The 22,911-nt window shown below is 41.7% G+C and overlaps 2 protein-coding genes across 5 annotated transcripts in view; one reads left to right on the top strand and one right to left on the bottom strand.

Moving 5' to 3' along the window:
- The first annotated feature begins 355 nt into the window (after positions 1-355).
- Positions 356-3,681, top strand: LOC136442086 (beta-microseminoprotein J1-like). Of its 3 annotated transcripts, none has more exons than XM_066438712.1 (3): positions 356-508; positions 934-1,042; positions 3,477-3,681. In XM_066438712.1, exons 1-3 carry the CDS (start codon positions 433-435, stop codon positions 3,607-3,609), a joined length of 318 nt encoding a protein of 105 aa, XP_066294809.1. In that variant the 5' UTR covers positions 356-432; the 3' UTR covers positions 3,610-3,681. The 3 variants fall into 3 exon arrangements, with proteins under 3 accessions (XP_066294809.1, XP_066294810.1, XP_066294808.1); XM_066438713.1 differs by lacking the exon at positions 3,477-3,681 and adding an exon at positions 1,856-2,063 and having other exon boundaries at positions 365-508; XM_066438711.1 differs by lacking the exons at positions 356-508; positions 934-1,042 and adding exons at positions 2,538-2,672; positions 3,065-3,172 and having other exon boundaries at positions 3,476-3,681.
- Positions 3,682-5,305: 1,624 nt separating this feature from the next.
- The window catches only part of LOC136442069 (zinc finger protein on ecdysone puffs-like), a 47,929-nt gene continuing 30,323 nt past the window's right edge, over positions 5,306-22,911 (bottom strand). Inside the window, exons 2-12 of one of the 2 annotated variants that reach the window (XM_066438682.1) lie at positions 22,448-22,657; positions 19,548-19,631; positions 19,145-19,207; positions 15,242-15,444; positions 14,441-14,549; positions 11,589-11,690; positions 10,551-10,721; positions 9,909-10,110; positions 8,827-9,552; positions 8,311-8,432; positions 5,306-7,984 (exon numbers count right to left, since the gene is read on the bottom strand). In XM_066438682.1, coding sequence (XP_066294779.1) covers positions 7,202-7,984; positions 8,311-8,432; positions 8,827-9,552; positions 9,909-10,110; positions 10,551-10,721; positions 11,589-11,690; positions 14,441-14,549; positions 15,242-15,444; positions 19,145-19,207; positions 19,548-19,631; positions 22,448-22,657 — 2,775 coding nt within the window. In that variant the 3' untranslated portion in view covers positions 5,306-7,201. The remainder of the gene's footprint in view (positions 7,985-8,310; positions 8,433-8,826; positions 9,553-9,908; positions 10,111-10,550; positions 10,722-11,588; positions 11,691-14,440; positions 14,550-15,241; positions 15,445-19,144; positions 19,208-19,547; positions 19,632-22,447; positions 22,658-22,911) is intronic. The other variant, XM_066438683.1, reaches the window with a different exon arrangement.

A 22,911-nucleotide genomic window follows, 5' to 3' on the forward strand; every position in this document is an offset into this window, starting at 1 on the left:
TCTGACCTCCGCCCTCCTGTAAACATTACAGTGTTATCTCATCCTATTTACTGTGAAAATTGTGAAAGATATCGTTCAATTAAGCACTGTTTAATCCAGACGAAATTTCAAGCAACCGTTACGTGACTTTGTCTCTTAGATCTCATCAGTTTCATGACTTGAATACGTTTTCTTTGTTGCTGTGCTTCTTCAAACTCTCTAAGACTTCAACCTTAAGATCATCGAGTGCACTGAAGACCTTGTAGATAACTCGGCCGGATAAGTCTGCCTATCGACAATTGCTAACACGTCAATATTCCGTCAGGCGGTCTGTAGAACTTGTAAAAACACCCACGTGTTTGCCCACGGTTATATAAATACAAGTTGCAGACTTTAAATCAACTTTGTGGGTTTAGACACGTCCTTTGGTCCGTTACACACACGAGAAGAAGCATGGCGAACCTCCTCTTCGTAGCTCTCTTGGTGGCCTCCACTCTGCTCGCTAATGTGAATGGGTACATGGTACAAGGTGAGAGGTTGTTAATATCAAAGGATAGAAAGAAAAACATGTCATTCTACTTAAAGGATTTTAACATTATGTTAGATTCTAAAAGTGGAATCTACCATATGGAACAAGGCGGGCGCCCTTACAGTAGATAAGAAGTGCAAACGGGTGCTTCTTTCGCTGTTTGGAAATAAGAATCTTTGTCAATACAGCGGCACTTATCAATGCTCCGTTTGCGAAGTAATCAGTTTTTGTATGATTAATGTTAACCGTTACGTTGCTAACGGTTTCTAATATAAGCGAATGCTGTTTCGAGCCATTTGAACCGTCTGGGTTACTTAAAATGAGTATCAAATTGTGGCGATCTATTTGCTAATAAATATCGAATATCTAAACAGTGTACCAACTACCAAGTGTTATTCATGTTTTTGAGTTTCTCTTACCGCCAGGCCCATGCCCAGATGATGAGAACGGCAGGCCCCACCACGTCGGAGACCAATGGAACGAGGGCTGCTACAGTTGCAACTGTTTTGCTGGGGGATACGGCTGCAACCAGCGGTATAAGAGTCGTGAAGAAATCTAAAAGATTAGTTTTGTAAGGCCTTAGTGACGGAAATATGGCGTCGAGCCGAGACCCGAGAATACGAAATGGTGGTAGAATGTTATCACTTACTTCCCCTACTGTTATGATATAACTGGCCATACTATAGACAAAACTGCAAGGAAATGTTAAAGTCGTTACACTTGCCACCAACGAATCCGCTACTTTCAAATTTTGAACCCTACCGATTACAATGATTCATACCGGATGTAGACCGACCTTGGCTCTACGTGTGAAATTATCAGCAGCAATGATACTGTTAGTCAGATGTACAACTAAGCTACATAGACAAATCCTCTACTATGTCTCTTGATTATCAACGATTAGGCCATGTTGATTTGATTATATGGATGACATTCGCGCGCGCATCAAGTTTTCGACCATACCGTAAATCGTACAAAGCAGCTGCAAAATTAACAAATATACGCCGTAAATTGCTAAAAAATATCAGACAATAGGTACTAATATCGAAGAATGCCATAGTCAATTCCAAAGTCAAAGATGAAGATGTGAAAGAACACCAACGAGGAATCTGTTTTCGGCATATTATACTCGGTGTGTTAAATCAATTGTTCAATCTTTCTGACCGGATTTCAAATTGAAGGCAACTTTTTTTGCCAAACTCTTTTTTATTCGCACGCACGCATCAGGCTTGGGGTTCCCAGAGGATGTCATCCATATAAGCAAATCATCATGGCCTTAACGTTGAACAATAAAGTCTGTTCATATTGCGCTTCAATACGTGTCTGTTATTATGTTCATTTGTCCAGGTTCCCTACCTGCACGTACCCGGTTGGCTGTGAGAAGGTGTATAACGATGACGGCTGTGAGTTAATGGCCGTTATGGAGAACCAGGTTGACCAGGTCTGCGACCCAATCTACTGTGTGATGTGAGCCGGGAACACAGCTGATCAAGTCGCTACGACACTCCAAACGATGATGCATGAAAAATAAAGCACATGTACATGTATCAAACAACCGTGTCCGCTTGACTTTTCACTATCAGCAAGCAATGCTGGGACTAAACTGTTTAAAGATGGCGGGGCGCATTGTACATGTTTCGACGTATTCATCAAAACGAGCACTTTCTATAATTACGAAGTTAGAAATAACAAAACTAGAGCTAAGGGTGTTTTTTTTTTTCAATGCAATATGCAGTATAAAAGTCTTCCTGGCCACTGATTTACCCACAAAACCTGATACGTTAGTATGTAAATACAACCAGAGTATGTCACATTTGCTGGTGATTCACCAATCTCGTTTTTCGACTATTGCTCTACTGCAACGTAATACGTTCTGACACATCCGTTGACGCCATCTGAGGAGGTCTTTGTCCTAGTTGTAGAAAGCTACTGCCGGTATATTACGGGTAACGGAAGCTACATCAGATTGTAGAATTTGCAGAACCGCCCACGTGTTTGCTCACGCCTATATAAACATAAGTTGCAGACTTAAATGAACTCTCTCGGTTCAGACACCTCTTTTCGTCCGACGTACACAAGAGAACAAGCATGGCGAACCTCCTCTGCGTGGCTCTATTGGTGGCCTCTACTCTGCTCGTTAATGTGAACGGGTGGGTTGCACAAGGTGAGAGGCTTGTTGATAGCTAAGCATAGATAGTAAAATATATCAGTTTGAACTAAGACATTTAACGTTGTCTTAAATTCTGAAAATGGAATCTGCCATATGGAACGGGATGGGACGCATAACAGACGCAATGACTACCAATGGGAGTGTATTTTTGGTGTTTGGAGAGAAACTTTGTCACTATAACTTACTGTTCTCATCTATGTTCCGTTTGCGAAGCGTTAACCCATGAACCAATTTAAGTATGATAACTGGTCATAGTTGCGTCGCTAACGAGTTTTGTTGTAATTTCATGTGGCTTATGCCATTTGAAGAGCCTAAGTAATCTAAAATCAAGTATCCAATCAGTGTATCTAGTGTTATTCGTGTTTTCGTGCTTCTCGTATTGTCAGGACAGTGCCCAGAGGATGAGAATGGCATCCCACACCAACCCGGAGATCACTGGAACGAAGGCTGTCAGATGTGCGACTGTTGGGAGAACGCCTACGGCTGCAACCAGCATTAAGGGTCGGGTAGACCGTGCCACGACATATGTCATCCATATGAGAAGTTTTACACACACACGTCCATGTACTTCATTAATTCAGTTTATTTTATGGTAATATTTTAGCGCCCTCTATTATGTCGTTCTTTTTTAATCCGCTTGGTGACGCACTTGACACGAGACGAAAAATCGGCGATCATCGGTTGTAGCCAGTATTCCTGGTTTATAGATTAATAACGTTGAAAAGTCTATATAAGAGTAGTCATTGCGCTAATAATACGTATTCTAGTATGCATCTGTATTTCTTTCCATCTGTCCAGGTTCCCTACCTGCTCGTATCCGGTCGGCTGTGTGAAGGTGTACAACGATGACGGCTGCGAGATTATGGCCGTTATGGAGAACCAGGCTAACGAGGTCTGCGACCCGATATCTTGCTGGATGGTCGGAAAGTGAGCCGGGAACAGAGCTAGCTGTTCAAGTCGCTACGACCCTCCAATGATACATTAAAACACATGTATCGTACAACCGTGTCTATTTGTTTTAATCGTTCACTACCAACAAGATGATACTAAACTGTTCCGTAGGGATGTCCTTGGTACTGAATGGTCACTCATACAGGCAGGTGACAATCCAATTAGAGTACAAAGTGGGGTATGGTCAGATCCTGTTGGGCGGTCGGAATGTGTGTATTGAATGACAAGCTGTCAAGCAATCGCTAGGATATAAGGGTATCTGTGACTTGGGGGGTTGTCGGCGTCCTTGGTGCTGAATGGTCATTTTTTCAGGAGCTGACAACCCAATCAATAGAAATCAGGCCCTGTCGGTCGGAAGGTTAGCTGAGAACAGAGCTGTTTAGTGATTCATTAAAGCACGTGTGTTGAAAGATACAGTCGTTAGGACTTTGTGACGTAATGGGTTTATCCTTGGTACTGAATGTCCATCGACATCACTAACAATTCCCTCCCTTCCTGATCATTTACGTCATCCCAACTTGCCGACCCTTCGGCAAGATTTTCCTGTATGGTTAGGACACATTGCAAACCTTAACACGTTTATCAAACTAATAGTTTCCACTATCAAGATCGAGTGCTGAAATGACAGAATTGAAGCCAAAAGTTTTTTTGCTGTTTGCAGTATGTAGTGTAAAAGGTTTTCCAGGTCCATGATTTTCCCACAACACCTGGAAAATTACATAATGTGTAAATCTTCCCAAATGCTTATAAACTACCGTTTTTGACGCATCGTCTCTTGCTCTAAGAACGTAATACGTTTTGACACATTCGTCGATGCCATCAGAGAAGGTCCTTTGTTTCTTGTAGACAGGTGCATTACGGGTAACGGTCAGCTGTTTCAGATTTGTAGGTCTTGACTTGAAACACCTGTTACGCAGCCAACATTTCACAATTTGCACTGACTCTTGGTCGTGTAACAGTGACTTCTTAGGAGGGAAAAAGTGAGTGAACCGGCAGAGACGAAACGCTACGAGTATGTGTGTGGTGGCAGAGTAAAGATCATTCATGAAAGTCTGTCCCAGAAGAAAGCAATGGTCAAGGATGAAAAGCTGCAGCAGTTAGCAATGACTCTTAACAGTAAACAGGATTGAAGTAGCAAACTCTCATTAGAGTCAAAGATATAAGAAACAGTGTCTCTTGAAGAAGTGTCCCTTGAAAGTTCACAGACATAAGTTGCCAGATAAGCAATATTGTGGTAGAAGATAGATTGAATATGTGAAGGTTAGGGTTTGGAGTTATTTATAGATTCAGGTTAGGGATACAATGTGGGACTCGTTTGTGTGTGCAAGCACAAGGTAGTGAGTCGCTAGGCAAGGCACACAGAAAACAATGAAGAATGCAGCATACAGCTTGTGTCCACACTCTACTATCCCCCAGTGGAACACCCTGGCACGGTTGCGACGGCTCCCACCGTTGAGTCGTTCCGTGCCAGGCTGGAGGCCTGAAGGGGCTATTTGGGGGTATTATCAATGTAGATGTAGATGTGTCCATTTTCACCCTGCTTTCTTCCTCTAACAGTGGGGCTTGCATCGCGTGAGTCGTGGTACAGGTTTGCATCAGTACCCGTACCTCTGGCTGGCAAGGCTTTAGGACAAAATGACATGGCACAAGAGTAAAACAACATGGAAGCTGAGATGCTCGATCAAGCATATTTATTCACCACAAACCTGTGAGAGCCCACAAAGCTGGAGCTACGCCCTCCTGTTAACCAACAAAAGACTGAACAGTGACGCACAGCACGCACAAGTGCAGCTGTGGGGTTCTTCTTCTTCGTACAACAGTTTCAGGAACAAGAAATAAAGAGAAACTAAGGACGTTTTGTAGCTATGCACTAGTAACAGCTACAATGAAATGTGTGCACTATTTGCGACCTTTAGTGTACATCACATGTCTTCAACAGAAATCAGAAGACACAAATACATCAGAAAATCACCAAAGCAAACGGACATCATAAATGTACGTAAGGTCTCTCAGCAGATACATGTCAGCCATCATCATGTCAGACGTTAAGAGGAACATCAGACATCATCATCAAATGGAGATCAACGTACATCTGCAAACATCATTCTTGTTCATGGCATAAGCCTGTTGCTCTCACTCAATAATCTTCCTAATAAAGCAGTCTATGGCATTCATGGCTGGTGATGCTTTTTTTCTCTACATGGCAGCCTTACATTGGTCTATATTGTCTCCTACAACATTGTTCACAAAGGTTTTCTTGTCATCAACATCACCACATACTCCACAATTCTGGTCAAAGTAGGAAAGGCCTGTGATTTGAAGAGAGAAAGAAAGAAAGAAGTAGAAAGAAGACAAGACAAAAGAGAGGTTGAAGAGTATTCAAAGGAATCAGATTGTCGATTCAAGAGACTCAAGAAGATAGAGTGAAAAAAAGACAGCATGCCATCCATGTGGATGGTAACACACTCGACTCAAGTCAATGATAAACAGTTTGTGATCATCCACATAGCACATCCCCATCCACAGGTATACAAGGTTGTACTCTTGGAGATGAGGTCACAACTGCATTCCATATAAGAGTCTGTTGCCATGGCAATAGACAAAGGTCCCTCAAGTATAGGCCAGGTACAGCACAGCATCTGCATCATAGAAGTAGAGTCTGCATCTATATAATAGAAGTCCTTGAACAGGATTTTCTTCCATAGAGAAGACATCTCATCTGTACCCGCTCCTCAAAGAGTCTATGATTCTTGAACGTCTGCTTCTGCCACATGTTTCTTCATCCGATGTCTTTCAAATTTCATCATTTTTCAGTGTACATGTATGTGCAGGGAATTAAATTGTTCTTTAATATCTGTACTAATTAAAGAAACTATACAGCTTTACAATTAACTTGTTACTGCTATAATAAGGACTATGGCCAGCATATTATTACAAACATAAATTTATTCTTTATATTTCTTTAGATAAGTCATAATCAACATCTGACCGTGCCTGAGCAAAATATGAACATCTTGTGAGACCACATCATTTCTCAAAGATGGGAGCCAACGAAAAAGAGCGAGATATGTCACCTACTAATTAATTTCCTGTAAGATGTGGCGAAGTTTTCAGTGCTGGGATGTGAAGTGTCTCAACAGCTTTTGCCAGGGTACAAACCTCAAAGTTAACCCATAGGAAATCATTTGTTTGGATAAGAAGGTTCTTTATTCACAACCAAGACATACGATCACAGCCAACATTTTGTGACCATCTGTCACCTTCCTCAAGGCAATTCTGACTGGTACTGTTCAAGGCTGCAGGCTAGGTGGTCACCAATGCTTTACATTCGGAAATGCAATGTCAGCATCGACACTTAGCCTGCATTGTGGAACAGTACCAATTAGAATTGCCCGAAGGAAGGTGACAGACGGTCACCAAAATGTCGGCTGTGATTGTATGTCTTGGTTGTGAATAAAGCTTAAAGAATGTTATTATCCAGTGATTCTCTAACCTGATGAAATTATTCACGGGCATAGGAAATCATCTTTATCATCCCAGCAATACACGACAAAACAGTCAAAACCCTGTTATCATTTCCTTCTCCCTCCGCGCGTTGACTTCCGTGCAGTTTTGCGTCCGCCTCTGCGTGCTGGACTAGGCTTCTCCAAACTCGGTGTATCTGGCGAGCTCATAAGTATGTCCTTGTTTGGCATTACTGGAGTTGATGGGCCCTGTTTACTGGAATCTGATTCATTGTCCACTACCTGGGTATCCTCCTTGATGTCTTCTTCAACTGCGTTTTTATGATTGGATTCACCCTTTGGCGCTTCTGCAGTTTTGTTATCAAAGCTTTCCGTCAGGTATTCTTCTATCTCACTCATGAGGCCGGGCGTGCCTGGTCGCTTCATCTTCTTCTCACCTGATCCATCGTCAAAATACTCCCTAACTGTTGTCTTGTCACTCAACTTCATCAATTCCTTCGCATCACTTTGATCTCCATGACCAAAGCCATCCACATTTTCCTCTGCATCCAAGTCTAAAGAAAAACTGTTCACAATTCTGATGTTCATCGTGTCGTCAGCATGACTGTTGTTGTCTTGGACTTCCATGATCTCGAAGCCCGGACCTTCCATAAGACTGGATATGTTGTAAGCTTGCACATTGCTTGGAGTTGTTGACCATGGTTCTTCAGCAGTAGATGATGTTGACTCTTTCTGCCCTTTCATCACTTCTTTACCATGGCTTTCCAATCCTGGAACACCTTCCTTCCCTGATGTAGATGTCACTATGGCTGAAGCTTTCACTTCAAAGGTTGGATTGGAGTCTTTGACACATTTTCCATCCTTTAGACTGCTTGATTTCTCCAATTCTGCCTGAAAAAATACAATCCTTGCAATGAGATAAAGCCAACAGACAACTTTTCTAATCTTCATCTATGTCGTGTATATGATATGAAATACTTCAGCTACAGTTTACAGACTAAAAGTACTGTACATGATATGCAAACGACATGCAAATGCAACATGGAATTCCTACTAAGAAATGAAAATTTTTCAACAAGTCCTGGCTATATTAATTAGGCTTGTATTAAAGGTATCTGAGCTCAAAGGTACCATACATACAAAAGACAAGCATAACAAAGTCAAGGAATGGTACACACACACGATACAAACATAACACAGATAACATTTATTTTCACCTTAACATTCTCGTAGTGTTGTTGTGACTTGCAGTGGCCGGCGATGGCAGAAGCCTCGTTCTTGTAGAACTTGTGGCACAGCTTACAGAAGTAGCCGGTTATGGGGATCACATACTCCTGACCTGTTAGGGACACAACAGCAAAAAGAAAATATTTTCATCAATTCACAACACTGACAAATGTGGCATTGTATAACTGTCATGATGTAGAAAAGGCAAAAAAATTGTACGTTAAGTAAACCTGGAGATGTACAAATCTCGTCCAGTCACTGACGAAAGGTTGTGGATGCTAACCTGAAACGTATCCAGTTGCTTGAGTAACAGCTTTCTTACACACACATACATGTTAAGTTGTTAATGTAGTTAAACCTCTTTACTTTTCTGTCACAAGGCACTGTATTTCTGACTTTCTACAACATTTATTTAGGAACCGCAGCCTGAGTGGAAAATAAACCTGAGCAGTGTATTATCTAAATTAGCGATTTTGTTTAGCGATTTTGTACACAAGTCTACTCACCTACTGCACAGTCAGGATCATATGGTGGTAGGATAGGTTCCTCTACAGCTACCTCAGGGGTGTCTGCCTGGATTTCTTCAATGGCATCTACATTTGTTGTGTCATTCACACTTTCTGGTTGTGCGTGTATGGTCTCTTTGGTTTGGATCAGTGTGGTGTTTTCCAACTGTTGCACGTTTGCCTCTTTTGTAGGTTCTGTCTGGGGCAAAGTGGCATTCCCTTCTTGTGCCTGCACCGTTTCTTCTGTTTGGAGTACTGTGGTGTCCTCTGTATCCTGTGCCTGCGTCGAAGCTCCTGATTCAACATGGGTGATGTCCTTGGTATCCTGCACTTGTGCCTGTGCAGTTTCTTCCCTCTGAACTTGGGTGGTATCCTTATCATCCTGTGCTTGAATCTGCAATGTTTCTTCTGTTTCTGCCGATGCTGCAACCTGTACGGGTGCCAGCGGTTTATTTTCTTCGACTTCCATCTTTGAGGACTCCTGTTCCCTGTCTTCTCCTGCTTCAGGTGGAACCTCAACTTGAGAGCTGCTCTTCTCCCCATTCATCTCTGTTTCCTCGGTTTGCAGTCTTTCCTTTTCTTGAGGTTCACTTGCAATGACATCAGTCCCCATTTCTTCCTGAGCCTTGTTCTCTTCCTCCATTGGTGTTGCCTGTGGTGTTGGGGATGTTGGTATTGTGTTACCAACACTGTCCTGTGGTTCTTCATCCAGAATCTTTCCTGGAGCTATACATGAAAACAGGATAATGTTAACCCACAGACTTATTACAATTAAAGACCCATGTGTGGGACAAGTTCTAGGTTTTGGGCTGACTTTCAAGGATATTACAAGTAAGCAGCAAACTGTTTTGAACTTCATCTTCTATATATTTTTACTTGTATAAAAAAGCAAGAGGCATAGTGTAGACTGAGGTATAAATACTTAATGCATATCTATGTTTTTAGAAACATGTCCCAAGACCTGAATTACAAAAAGTTAGAATAAAGGTTTTCATTCATACACCAACTTCTGCATAACTGTGAACAGGAAAGAAGAAATAGAAGTAAAGCTACCAATATTTCACCTGATGCGCAATTATTACCTAGAAATTGGCCTTCTATGTTGAGGACCATGGGAGGAGGTCCTGCCATCTGCCTGAGATCAACGTCTTGAGTAGGCAGGTCTGCCAAGGAGAACTCCTCCTCTTCCATCTTGGGCTGTGCATCAATGTCTTCAGGTGGAATGTCTCCTGATATGTCCTCTTCAGCATTATCCAGAATGTCAGCATCTTTGTCTCCATTGCTCTGTATGTGCAAAGGTTAAGTGTGATGGGTCATTTAATATGTACATCATAACCAACAACCACTTAATTACAGTACAGATATTTTCTTGAAGAAAGATTTGATAGGTGTACAAATGACTTAAATTGTGATCCTAACTGTGCTGGATATTGTGCCCTTCTTTGCAATTGGATATTCTTATTTTGTGTAAATCCACTGATGTCTGTGTAAAATTGTGACTGGCACTTCTATTACATGGCTTAATTGTAAGTGCTGTAAGAAGTATGAACGAATTTCAACCGTCAAACCTGCCCAAGAAGACCACTCTTCGGACCAACTTGCAAAAAGTGGTCACATTTGCCAAATGGCCCTTACGTACAGGTGGTCACTTGTGCAGGTTTCATTGTACACAAAATACCAGAAGCCCTTGCAGAACGCAGAACTGTAATAAAGCTCATCTGTACCTCAAAAACCTCCTTGAGATCTTCCTCTCCAGCCTCCTTAGAGTCTCCCATGTCTTCATCGTCGCTGTCGAAGCATCCCACAGCGTCCACCGTCACCATCTCCTCAGGGTTGTCAGGGAACCACTCCTCGTCACGGCCCCGCTTCTTCCTCTCCTGAGCATCACGGAACTTCTGCAGTCAGAAATAGAGTCAGCTGTGAGTTAGCTAGTCTCTACCAGGCTCCGCAGATAGCTGGAAAAATAGTAGAAATTGGCCAAATAGAGTGAATAGTATGCTAAGGGAGTCAGCTATGGAGAGGGGGACAAAAGGGGACCCACACCCATCCATGGGCGGCCTACTGTCCCTCTCTCCATAGCTGACTCCCTTAGCATACTATTCACGTTATATTTGGCCAATTTCTACTATTTTTCCAGTGAGCCTGGTAGAGGCTAGTTAGCTACTACAGTGGTAAAGATGTGGTTTACAGTGTCTCCGAGTGTGTGTGAAAGTGATTGAGCTATCTTGTACAAATGTCTGACTCTCTTGCTAGGTAGCTAAGCCATGCCTGTAAGCAATTAGGTTTTCAAATACAGGGTATGTTTTATACAAAGTTTCTGTCTCTGTCATCCACCAAGAAATACTTTTCTGAACTAATCAATATCTTGAGATATGGCAAAATGCAAATGGCTATTTCTGAAGTACAAAAATCGACAATAAGGATGCCTTTAAATTCAATGGCAGGAACCAGTTTTCCATGCTTTTTTGTATCTAGACTATAGGTTTTTGTGGCACACGCTCAATTCTAGAAACAAACACTCCTGTCCATTTCAGTAAACTTTCTTAAAATTCAGAAATCTTTTCAGTTTCAGAACTCTGTTCCAACTTCATCTGCTCCGACAACTTTAATCAGAAAAGTATTTTTGCTGTGAAGATGTCAAATTTTCTAAGAATTCATTGAACAATTATGTGTAAATCACAAGTTGGAACAAAGTTACCTTTGATCAACAAGAAAAGAAAACGGCTGATAAGAAACAGGACTGCAGTCTTCAGATCACTTACAGCTTTATGTTCCTCAGTGTTGCAGTGTGCCACCATTTTCTTAGGACTCTTAAACTGCACCTTGCACAGATGACAGGCAGGCCTAGAAGACTTCTTGTTTTTCTAACGACAGAAAAGAGGAGGCTACAATGTACAGAAATGTGTGGACGGCTTTTGGCATCTTTGTAAAGAGATGGATAGGTGATAAGACCAATTCAAAAACATGCTGTGAAACAGGAAAATAAAATCTATTGTTATTTTTGGCAACACCTCAAGGATGGTGCCTTTTTTTGATACCTAAACCCTGTACATGTATGCAACTGCAGATCTACATTGCCATGTGCACTTCAGAAGGCAACTATGCATCAAATAAAAGCATCCAAGGTTTTCATCCAAGGTCTTCTTCATACAATGTTCTGGCCAAATTTTAAAGTGTGAAAAATCATGCCTGCTTACATCCCCTCAGCCCCTGTGGCATTACACTGACAACAACATAACACTCATACATTATACATGTCCAAGTACAAGGTGTGAAAGAAAGGGAGTGTACATGACTTTGTACATAAGCTACATGGCTGTCTGCCATCCTTGGTGTGCCAACATTTCCCAGGGACCTGGAATGTTAGCATGCCAGGTCATTCATAAGGTGAAGTAACTACTGTGCAATGTACAGTATGCATTTGGGGATTGGAGACATGGACATACATGTACATAACATGTACTAGTATGTATGTCTAACCCTTCTGTTTATTCGTTTGTTCAGACCCTTGTAGTGCCTAGTGGCACATAGGGCAGCAAGTTTCCCTGCTGTTTCAGTAGCAGGGCATATTTCTAGTGGAGGGGTTGCTAGACCTTCCCCTTTGACGTGCTCGAGGCACCTCCTCGAACACAGGACCCCATTTCACTTCCCTTTCTGAAAGACAGGAGCAGCCCCAACTGTGATGCCCTTCCCTGGCCTGGCTTGAACCGGGGTCTCCCATTTACCAACTAATAGGAACCAGGAGCTCAACTGTGAAGCTGTCTAACCCTCTTTGCTAAGCCTTTAGAACTGGCTCCCAGAGAAGTTGCAGGGCTGGGGGTCACCTTGGCATTGGCCTAGAACTTGGCACTCATGTTTGTTTATATGAACTGAAATATCAATTTTCCAGTACAACTATATCCTTTTGGGTACTTGAAAGATTAGCATATCTGCGAGAGTGAAACTAAACAGCTACAGCCGTCTTCAGCACACTACAGATGTTTCCGGCACCACATATCTCCATGTACAAGTAACCATCACCAGATCTGACCCATTGTTGCAGCTGACCCAATCGCAACTCACTCCAGGTGAGTTGAAGACACCAAACAATATGAACTGTTACACCCATCCTTGTGAAGGTATGTTAGGCATCCTACAGAGGCCCCAGTGTCACTACAGAAGCCAAGTTGTTAATCTATGTGACATTATGTGCATCATCGGTAGTGACAGAGGCACAGTTACTGGTTGACTCTACCGTTCTTCTTGATTTAAGAGATGGCCAAGGTTACAAAGTTAGAATTTATGGCGCTGTTTTTGTCACCCGATAACCTTATGACTTGACCTGACAAATACGGTAGTTTGGATCCGTTTCACACCTTGTCCACGCTATTTTGATCAAGCACTGATGAGCACGTCTAGAAGAAAGTTTTAAACTCAGTTTATACATTGTGGATTTTCCATTTAAACTCCCTAGCTTTCAAGCACCAAGTACTCAATGACATAAAAATTTGTAAATGTCTGAGTTCATTAAAGTCTCGTCAAAGTCTGGGTAGAATTTCACTTGGTATCCATCTGCATGCTCTTTTTCGTAAGGTGTATGCAGCCTATTTTCATTTCCTGTAATTTGTAGGTAAAGCCGCCTTATTTATTTATCTATTTCTGTTTTCTTTAAACAGGGTAGGCGCACTCAGTGCTAAACACACTGCTTTTTAGGCGTGCCTACGTAAGTAGTGGCGATGCAACCAAATTTTGAGTAATTGCCTTCCCTGACTTCAGCGTAATACCTAGCGGTTTCTTCTGAATTCAGCCTAAAGCGTTGTCGGGCCCCCCCATGCAGACCCTCTTCTATTTCCAGCTTGTGCTTGCTTCCCAACGGTAGCTACGTGACACTGTACATTTGTACCTTTGCAAACTTAGCGGACACAGGATGGAAACAAATGGGCACCAGGCAAGAAAATTTACGAGGACCTATGAACTGTAACAAATAAAATTTGCCTCCTACATCAGTTGATGTATTCCAGCTGAGACTATTATTAGAGGAAATTGTTTGGGAAGACCCACAGTAACACGATAATGGCATGTAAAATGGCTCGTAACTACATTTACATGGATACTGTCCTTTTTATCTTTTTTATGATTCGAGTTAAAATGGTTATAATTTGGGCAGAGTGTTTTGAGAGAAATTCACAAGACTGTTGGGGGCAAAACATATGTTAGCTTGAAAGCTGCGGGCAGAGTACTTATATTATCTTTTTCGCTGCGCGAACAGGGATTTTATGCAGTGTTTACATTTAACAAAAAATGGTACATGTGAGAATCAGACATAAGGGATTATACAGTCTACATTAAATTGAAGAAAACAACTTTATCACCTTGTGGGAGGTTTTTGGCCTACAACAGTGTTTTTCAGGGGTGCTAGAAGTTGAGATGAAATGAGGTTGTTACTTATATAGTTTAACCTTCTCCCTGCTGCCTAACCCAAACAATACAAATTTGGTGCCAAACAACTACCTTAGCAGGCTGAAGGTTCCACGATGCTGCATGCCTTTTGTACCAAGGTCATGCCTTGAGTAGGACTGTGCTGGGAACAAGTTGTGGTAATCTAATTTCTGTGAAACATCCGTGTGAGACCCACCTTATGGTCCTTGGTGCGTCTGTGCTCCACGATTGGTCCATAGAAGTTGATTTTGCAGGTATCACACCAGTGTTTTTCCATCTTGGTGCTTGGCTTTCTCTGGTTGCTACTGCACAAGAAATACGACCAATCAGGTTCTTGTTTCTATTTTCTCTATGGCATGCAACACTAAAACAAGCACTGTGGAAACAAAAACAATAGTCTAAGTAACTTTTCCACACCATGTTTATTTCTAGAAGGACTAGACCAACATCAACTATCTCTTTAACAGACCAAACTGAAGAGCCCCAGGAGAGTGGAATGTAAAATAAACTGGTAGCCTCTGCATGAAGCTGTCCCCAAAGACTATGGGCAAGATGTGCTTTTCTTGCATACAGATTCAAATGAGAGAAACAGAAGCAGGAATTTGATGGCTGTGCCTGCCCAAGCCTTCATCCTAAGCCTAAATGTTCACCATCTTATTCTACCCATTCCCATGTCAAACTTTCCCACTGCATGCTATGCCTGCCTGAGCCTCAGATCAAGAGCTCAATCCCTGCCCCTCTATCTTGCAGAGATGTTGCTCTGTTTTCACCTTAGCTGGCATGTGTAACATCGTGTTCTTTGAAATAAATCATTGAACACTCACCCTTTCCCACTGCTATGCCTGCCAGAGCCTGACCCAGACCCAGACCCTGAGCCCAGTCCCTGCCCCTCTATCTTGCAAAGATGTTGTACAGCAGTTCTGTTTTCACCTTAGCTTGCATGCATGTGTACAATCATGTACATCATGTTCTTTAAAATAAGTCATTGGACACTTACCCTTTCCCACTGCTATGCCTGCCCGAGCCGGACCCAGACCCTGATGAGCCCAGTCCCTGCCCCTCTATCTTGCGGAGATGCTGTTCTGCCTTCATCCTAGCCTGCATGTGAGCCGTGGCCTGCTGCACCCTCATCTGGGTGAACTCCTGGATCTTCAGCATGCGCTGTCTGTGACGGTTGCCGGTCATGTGGGCCTCGTAGTTCTGGTAGGTAAAGAGAAAGGTTCTACGTTAGCTTCCAAATGTCTTAGTCTCTTGTCCCCTAACAGTGAGGTACATGTATTAGCAGAGTGGTTGTAAGTCTTGTGGACAGATAGGAAGACAGGACGGGGATAGGGTAAGGTTTTAAGCATATATAACACTACCTTACCAACATCTTAGTCTACCTGTACTTCCTTTTTACTGATATAGATTGGGACTATACAATTGTCACAACATGCTAGGACTCTTGTAGCATACAGTACATGGAACTAGGATATAGGATGTTTTGTTAACCAATGTTACATGTCCTTTTACAGTACTTCTCATACGTTACATTGCAGCAAGTGTCAATCACAGCATTATACATTGTTAAAGATGTTAAACATTTGCACATCTTCTGTGTTGACAATCTTGTGTATATCTGTTTTTTTATTAAAAGGACTCTCTCTACTGTAAGTGAACCAGGAAAAAGAAGAGTACATGCAGCTAGCTACACAGAGGCCGAGGATAACTTGCACAACATACAGTACATGCAATGGGTGGTAGTTGCTCTGAGTACTTTGAAAGGCATTTCAGAATGTGGCCTCTGGGAAATTGTTTTCACCACATGTCTCGGAAACTGGTAGCACTATCATCTCTGTGAATCTGGCAAAACCACGAACAAAATGGTTCCCCAGACCTGTGTGTGGTTCCTGTGTGGATTTGAACTCTCCCACCTGACTAAATAGGCCTGACCACAAAGCTAACACCAGGAGTGGACACTCCAAACCACATACATCACCCCTGGCCAGAACAACGGTAGCCTCTGTCAGGATTAATCATTTTCATTGGATGGAATCGCTGGGCTAGAATGAACTTTCCAATAATTTCTGACTCAACTTCTATGGTTACATATAGAACATTTTGCTTACTGTGTGCATCTTCAATTTCAAGGCAGACATGTTGAAATCTCAATTTTCAACTTTTTCTTCTTCTTGGATCACCAAAATGCAGTTGCCAGGCAGTAGAGGTCGTGGTAGACCTAGGAAATCATGGATTGAGTGTGTCAGGAAGGACATGAAGGTATGCCAGCTGGACAGAGCTGCATGGAAGAGGGGTGTGACAACTAGCCGACTGCTGCCCACCCCTGTGTCAGGGACCCCGGCAGCAGTATAATCAAAATACTGGATACTACTACTTGGATAAACTTTTATATAGTTATCACTTACAAAATCAGGTTATCTTCAGTACCGGGTATCAGGACTGGTTGCTTTTCTGGTCACAATATACAAAGTTATGAAGTAGTAGACTGAATTACGATGGACTTCTCAACATAGTTTTGAGACTCTTCAAGCTTGTTTAAAGCCTCTGGTACCCGACAGCATACCTACAAGACAGCTTCCTTCATCATGCTAACTAGATAAGACCAGCCTGAGACATTTCCTTCTGGTTACAATTTCCTTGGTGAAACACAAGATTACAAGAACCTCTGCTCTTTCAAGATCCAGTGACATGTAGAACATCAAGGTTAAAGTTCCTGACACATGCCAAGAGCAGGCTGACATGTCCCGACCAATTACACTTACAACAACCTGGAACTTGTGATGTAAAGGAAGTGCACTTGTCCTCCTTGCAACCCTATAGCTATCAAATTTTCCCTAATACTTAAGATAACTGGCCATAAACCAATGTACATGTACAACTGGGGAACAGATGGCTAGTTTTCTTTTATAAAATATCATTATGATGAGCACATAGAGTGTGGTGGGTTCTTTTACGTGCTCGAGGTGTGGCTCTCTTCAAACACTGGACCTCGATTTAATGTCCTCTCCGAGAGACACCCCTACCCGAAGCTAGGTACTCATATTTTCACCTAAGTGAGGAAATACATGTAAAGTGCCTTTTTAAAGGACACAACAACAAGGTACGTCAGGGGATACAAACCCAGGACCTCTGGGCCAAACACACTATCATTACGCCACTGTGGCGCCAGTTGGACACAAAGTCAGTGAAAAAGTCAAGAGAGTTATGGCAACAGGCTAAAGGTTCTGACAGTCAAGGGCAGTGTAGAAAGAATTTTAGATGACAGTGCAAGCTGCCAGGGTCACAGCACAGTCACATTTTCAAAGTTGATGAAAGGTTTCGAAATCTGTGAACAATTCTATGCTTCAAAAAGATTTCATGGTGAACATGGTGAAGTGATTGTGAAAATTTGGTCTGTCATCCCTTGCATCACAAGTTGAACATGACCCTCTTTGGATTCCGAAGAAGAAAGACTGTGTGTGTGTGCTTTATCTTACTACATCTCTAGTATCAACAAGTACTAACAGCTTAATCCTTCAAGGCTAAGTGACATGGTCAATGGCAGCCACATAGGTGTGTACATTTCATGGAGACATGTTCAACCATGTTCCACCACATTTTCAGCGGCATTTCTGTGGCAAGGCCAGGCCAAAGCCTGGTCAACTCATGCCATTCAACATGGTAACACAAATCCCAAGCTACAGGGAAATGTTTCAGTTCTGTGGTTATCTGGATACTGATCTGACGTACCCTGACATGTGAAGGGTAGCAAATGAGGATTAACTAACTGCTCTATGTTCTATGTTTTCAACTGGATGTGCTCTAGGCTTGTGACCTATAGCTAGACCCTTAGATAAACCTAGTGTTTAGATTTGGCTATACAAGAACATGTACATGTCATAGTTTGATGGTGTAAGAGTGGGCTTAGCTCAGGATCTATCCGGATAAAGTGGCTGTTTCAGATTAACAGTTGTCTAAACTGGAACATGGAATAACTTTAACCAGTCCTGTTATTTCCAAGGCACCAGCTAGCCCTCCTAAAATCCGTGCTGCTTCAGTCTTATCATAAAGTAATTAGAACGGTGTGTCTTTTATTCTTCAACAAAGTTCAAGGAATTGGGTTCTTGTCATTTGCCTACCATTCATGAAGGTTAGACATCCAGGTAATAATATATGCAAGGTAAGAACAGTTACTCAAGCAATGGGATAGATTTTGGAAATGGTCAGACATTTCAGGTAGCATTCACTATCATTCATCAGCAACAGTAAGCAAGACCTGTAGTCCAACATGACTGTATTTGGTTGAATAGTTTCTTGTTAAATACCGGTTGGACAACCTATTTTACTCAGTGTCACTAAAGAAAGGTAGTGGACGAAAGGTGCTACCTGAAAAGTCTGTTTTCAAAATCAAGTCAGTTGCTTGAGTGACCTTACATGTTCTTACTGGTTCGCTTTTTTTATTGAGTTACTTAGACTTGAAAAGCTCTGTTCACATTCTGTATTTGTAACCTAGTTAGCATGGATTTAATCATTAGTAACTCAGTCAGGCAGGGTGTTATGGGATTGCCTCAGTTCTTTCTCCCTTTGAAATCTGAATACAGTTAAAGCAGGTCTGAATACTCAGAAGGCCGACAGTTAGGTAAAGTAAATGTTCCAACAACTGTTAATGAAATTGAATAAACACTAGTGAAAGGGGGATTATAGTGGACAGTACTTTTAAAGTCAAAATTTTAAAGTAAATGCCCATACCAAGTGTTTGTATATTTGTGTGATTAAGAGAAGACCCGATATCCTAAATATTCTTACTGTAAATTGCTTAAGTCTCTATCCCATATGCAGTTGGTATGACTATATCCATGTCTGAGCCAAAGGGTTTTACTTGGGTTTCTGTAGTGTTTTCTACATGAGCACTGTTCCTTACCCTTAGGTTGTAGCACTTGGCATTGCAAGCATAACAAATGTAGATCTTCTGCTGTTCAGGGCTCTGGAACATAAAAAGTAAGAAGCATTAAAAAAGCAAATTGGTAGACCTACTAGCCAAAATTAATGTATTGAAAAAGAAGGTAAATAACATCTAATTTTCATTATACTCCCAAGTACTGTAATTCTTTTTCATTTGGCATTTTAGTTTACCTCTGCTATTCCCTTTTTGATGCATACATAACTGTGTAATATTTATTGACATTTCCAATATTATAGACAAACCATACCTTTGACATTGGCATTGCATCATAAGGTAACTTCTACACTTAAGTGTCAGAGCTTTATTTAGTTTAACTAAATCATGGGTCTTCCTGGTATACCTGGTCTTTGAACTCTCCTACCTGTTGTCCCGGCCTATCATCGTTGACTGTCCTGCCCTCCCCGCTTTGTTGAATGGTCACCTGGATGTCACTTCCTGCAGGCACCTGGACAAAACACAGATGACAGCTTAACAAACTGCAGAGTAGGGGTCAATGACCTCACAGAATACCTGTCAGGTCATTGACTGGACAGAATCCTTGTTGCTAGGCAAAATGAAATACAGTCAAACCTGTATAAGTGACCGCCTCTCTATATAAGGGCCACCTGGCCAGTGTGACCATTTTTCAGTGGTCCCTTAAAATCATTTTGATGATATCCCTCACTGAAAGTGCTGAGAATCCTGAATATAGTGACCACTTGTCCACATTTTATCAGTCCATTGACTTTGAGTGGTCTTCTTTGCAGCGTTGACTGTACCTGATGTACATGAAGTTTGGTCTACTGCTGTTTTCCTCCTTTGGAAGAAGGGCTAGACAAGTGATAGAGCTTCAGTCTTGCCTTTCTTTGTCTATTGAAAAATCTTTGAAAAGTAACAACATCAAATGAAGTATACTGACAAAATCATGATTCTTGGCCGCAAAAACTGTAAGATCAAAAGTAAGGAACAAAAGGAAAAGCATTGAACTAAATGTCATTGACCTTTATATCTACATGTAGGTCTGGAAAACTTCAATTAGATAAAAGGACAACTGGCTACCATCTGGAGTGATGGGTGCCAAAAAACTCTCAGTATCCCTAAACAAGTCCATCACTAGTGTTTTACAGTGGATTAGGCCATGCTAATTCGATTATATGGATGACATCCTCTGGGCACCTCAAAAGCGATGCAACCCTAAAAAAGTTTTGCAAAAAAACAAGTTGCCTTCATTATGAAATCTAAGTGGTCAGATGAACAAGTGACAAAATACACATGGTACATGTATAACAAACATTCAGACTCTTAATTTTTGTTCTTTCACATCTTCTTCTTTTACTTTGGAATTGACTTTGGCATTCTAGGACATCAGGATCCGTTTTCTGACATTTCTTATGTGCATTCTACAGCATACATGTACCTATGCTCAATTTGCAGCTGCTTTGTCTTGATTTATAGTAAGACTAGTTCTAAAATTTTTTGGGGGAAACTGACCAAAATTGATGCACGCAGATATCATTCATATCAACATGGCCTAAGGGTGATAACCAAATATTCAATGGTCAAATGAAGATATACATTGTTTCATCAAGGTTTGGCTCTTGTTTTCAACATACATGTACTTATCACCATACAAAAACTGCATTTATATTTAAGGTACAAAAATACCAAAGCGGGCAAGACGTTTTGCAGACATACATGTTAACAATTTCACTAGAATCCTTTAAGCCAGGGTGTCAGAATTGACCGTAGGCAGTGCAACAGGTGGTAATGCGGAGCGCTGCATGTATGCGGAATAGACTGCCTCTAGAGTGCTCATTATACCAATTAAGATAGCTGAGTCAGTGTGTCAAGTTCTCTAACCTGGCTTGGCACTATCTCCATGTGCAATGTCTGGTATGTGTGGTTTGGGAATTCAAATGTAAACCAGATTAAAGACTTCCCCCTCCAAGTAGAGTGAGTATACAGGACTCGAAATTCATTTTTGGAAATGAAGCGCCTAACCTAAAAATCTAGTTGCACGGAAAACAAACTTGGGTGCACAAGATGAAATCAAACAAAAAAACTAATTACATTTGCTACCTTACTGTCTTTCTTCTGATGACCTTGAATCTGAAATTCCATAGCTAATTTCAAAATTTTAACCCTACGCAATGCACCCAGTTAAAAATTAGGGGCACAGATCTAACTTCGAGTGCACAAAAGTGCATTTATTTGCACCCAGTATCTCATCAAGCCCAGGTACAAAGTGAGTACATCTGCCTACAAGGTAAGCAGGTCAGGTCTGCAGTGTATCAGTCACAGTTGATGTGGTACATTTCACATCACAGGAACATCAGGAGACATGTGGCACCATTCTGTCTCTACATTCATGCTCTTTAAAAACCTGTCCACAACATTGGGACATGCTGATTTATTTCCCTAGGGTTGGACTGTTCCATTAAAGAAGAAGACTTATTCCCTCTTTTGTTTCAATGTATAGACACCTGTTATGCCCCCCTTCACATTATGATGAATTCAAATAAAGTAAAACTAAAATTTGATATGCTCAAATGATAGAATGTGATATGTCGGAATTATCTTTTCTATTGGTCATCTTGACTACTGTTCTATAAAATATCTCAAAAACCAAAACTCAAGCTACTCGGACATTTCGTTTAATCTTTACTACACTGTCTTTGCATCACCGACTCTTAGATATCTCTATCATATCCATCCCCTCTCTCATTCCCTTGGTTGGAATATGCAAACATATCTACTAAAATGAAACTTCATCTGTGCCGATACCAGACATTCTGCAGATTTTATACGCTAGCTCCATACATTAAAGTGCTTTATAACAAAAAGCTTTCGATCAGTCCGCTGACCCTTCTCAAGTTGAAATGACCCCAAGCCTACCTCAGGTGACCTGAACGAAAGTGTTTGACCCGTTGCTGATGTCAGCAGTTCTGTTCAGGTCAGGTGACACGGGTTTCAGGTCATTTCAACTCCAGAACTGACCGAAACCTTGTTGGCAAGTGTTTTACTTTATAAGGCCATCTTGATTTGATTATATGGATTACATCCTCTGAGGACCCCAAAACTGATGCATGTGTGCGAATATAAAAAAGTTTTGCAAAAAAAAAGTTGCCTTCATTATGAAATCTACGTGATCAGGAAGGGTGAACAAAACTTAACACACACGAGTATGATGCATGACTTTGTATACCAAAATATAGGTTCTTCATTTTTGTTCTTTCAAAATGTCTTCTTTGACTTTGGAATTGGCATTCTACGGTATAGTACCTCGTCCACATTTCTGTCCTCATCATCGTCAGGCGTGGGTTCTGACGGGTCGTAGGCCGTGGTGTCCACTCTGGACTTCTTCGCCTCTGGACCGTCCTCCTCCTCTCTCCTCCCCTCATCGCTCCGCTGGTCAGACTCCGGAGTTCTCCGGTCGCGGCTCCAGCTCCCGCTCCTTCCGCGGTCGCCGCCGCTCGGATATCGGCTCCTCTGCTGTGATGGGAGAAAAAAAAGTATATAAATGGGATGTCCCTTTAGCTCAATTGGTATCAGCTTCACAGTTAAGCTCCTCGTTCCGATTAGTTGGTAACTGTGAGACCCCGGTTCCAATCCGGGGAAGGGCATCCTGGTTGGAGATGCATTTGTCCTTTGTAAAATGATGGAGAAGGTGGCAAAGCCAAATTGCTTGAATACATTTCACACTCACTCACTCACTATCCGGTTTAACGTCTTTAATTCCAATTAAT

The sequence above is a fragment of the Branchiostoma lanceolatum genome, chromosome 9 (assembly GCF_035083965.1).
Source record: "Branchiostoma lanceolatum isolate klBraLanc5 chromosome 9, klBraLanc5.hap2, whole genome shotgun sequence".
Classification (NCBI taxonomy): domain Eukaryota; kingdom Metazoa; phylum Chordata; class Leptocardii; order Amphioxiformes; family Branchiostomatidae; genus Branchiostoma; species Branchiostoma lanceolatum.

What these genes read in the sequence shown, in the direction of transcription:
- LOC136442086 (XM_066438712.1), top strand. Translation starts at nt 433, where the DNA reads ATGGCGAACCTCCTCTTCGTAGCTCTCTTGGTGGCCTCCACTCTGCTC. An exon ending in GAATGGGTACATGGTACAAG is followed by an intron (nt 509 to 933) that starts GTGAGAGGTTGT and finishes TCTTACCGCCAG; the next exon opens with GCCCATGCCCAGATGATGAG. An exon ending in GGATACGGCTGCAACCAGCG is followed by an intron (nt 1,043 to 3,476) that starts GTATAAGAGTCG and finishes CCATCTGTCCAG; the next exon opens with GTTCCCTACCTGCTCGTATC.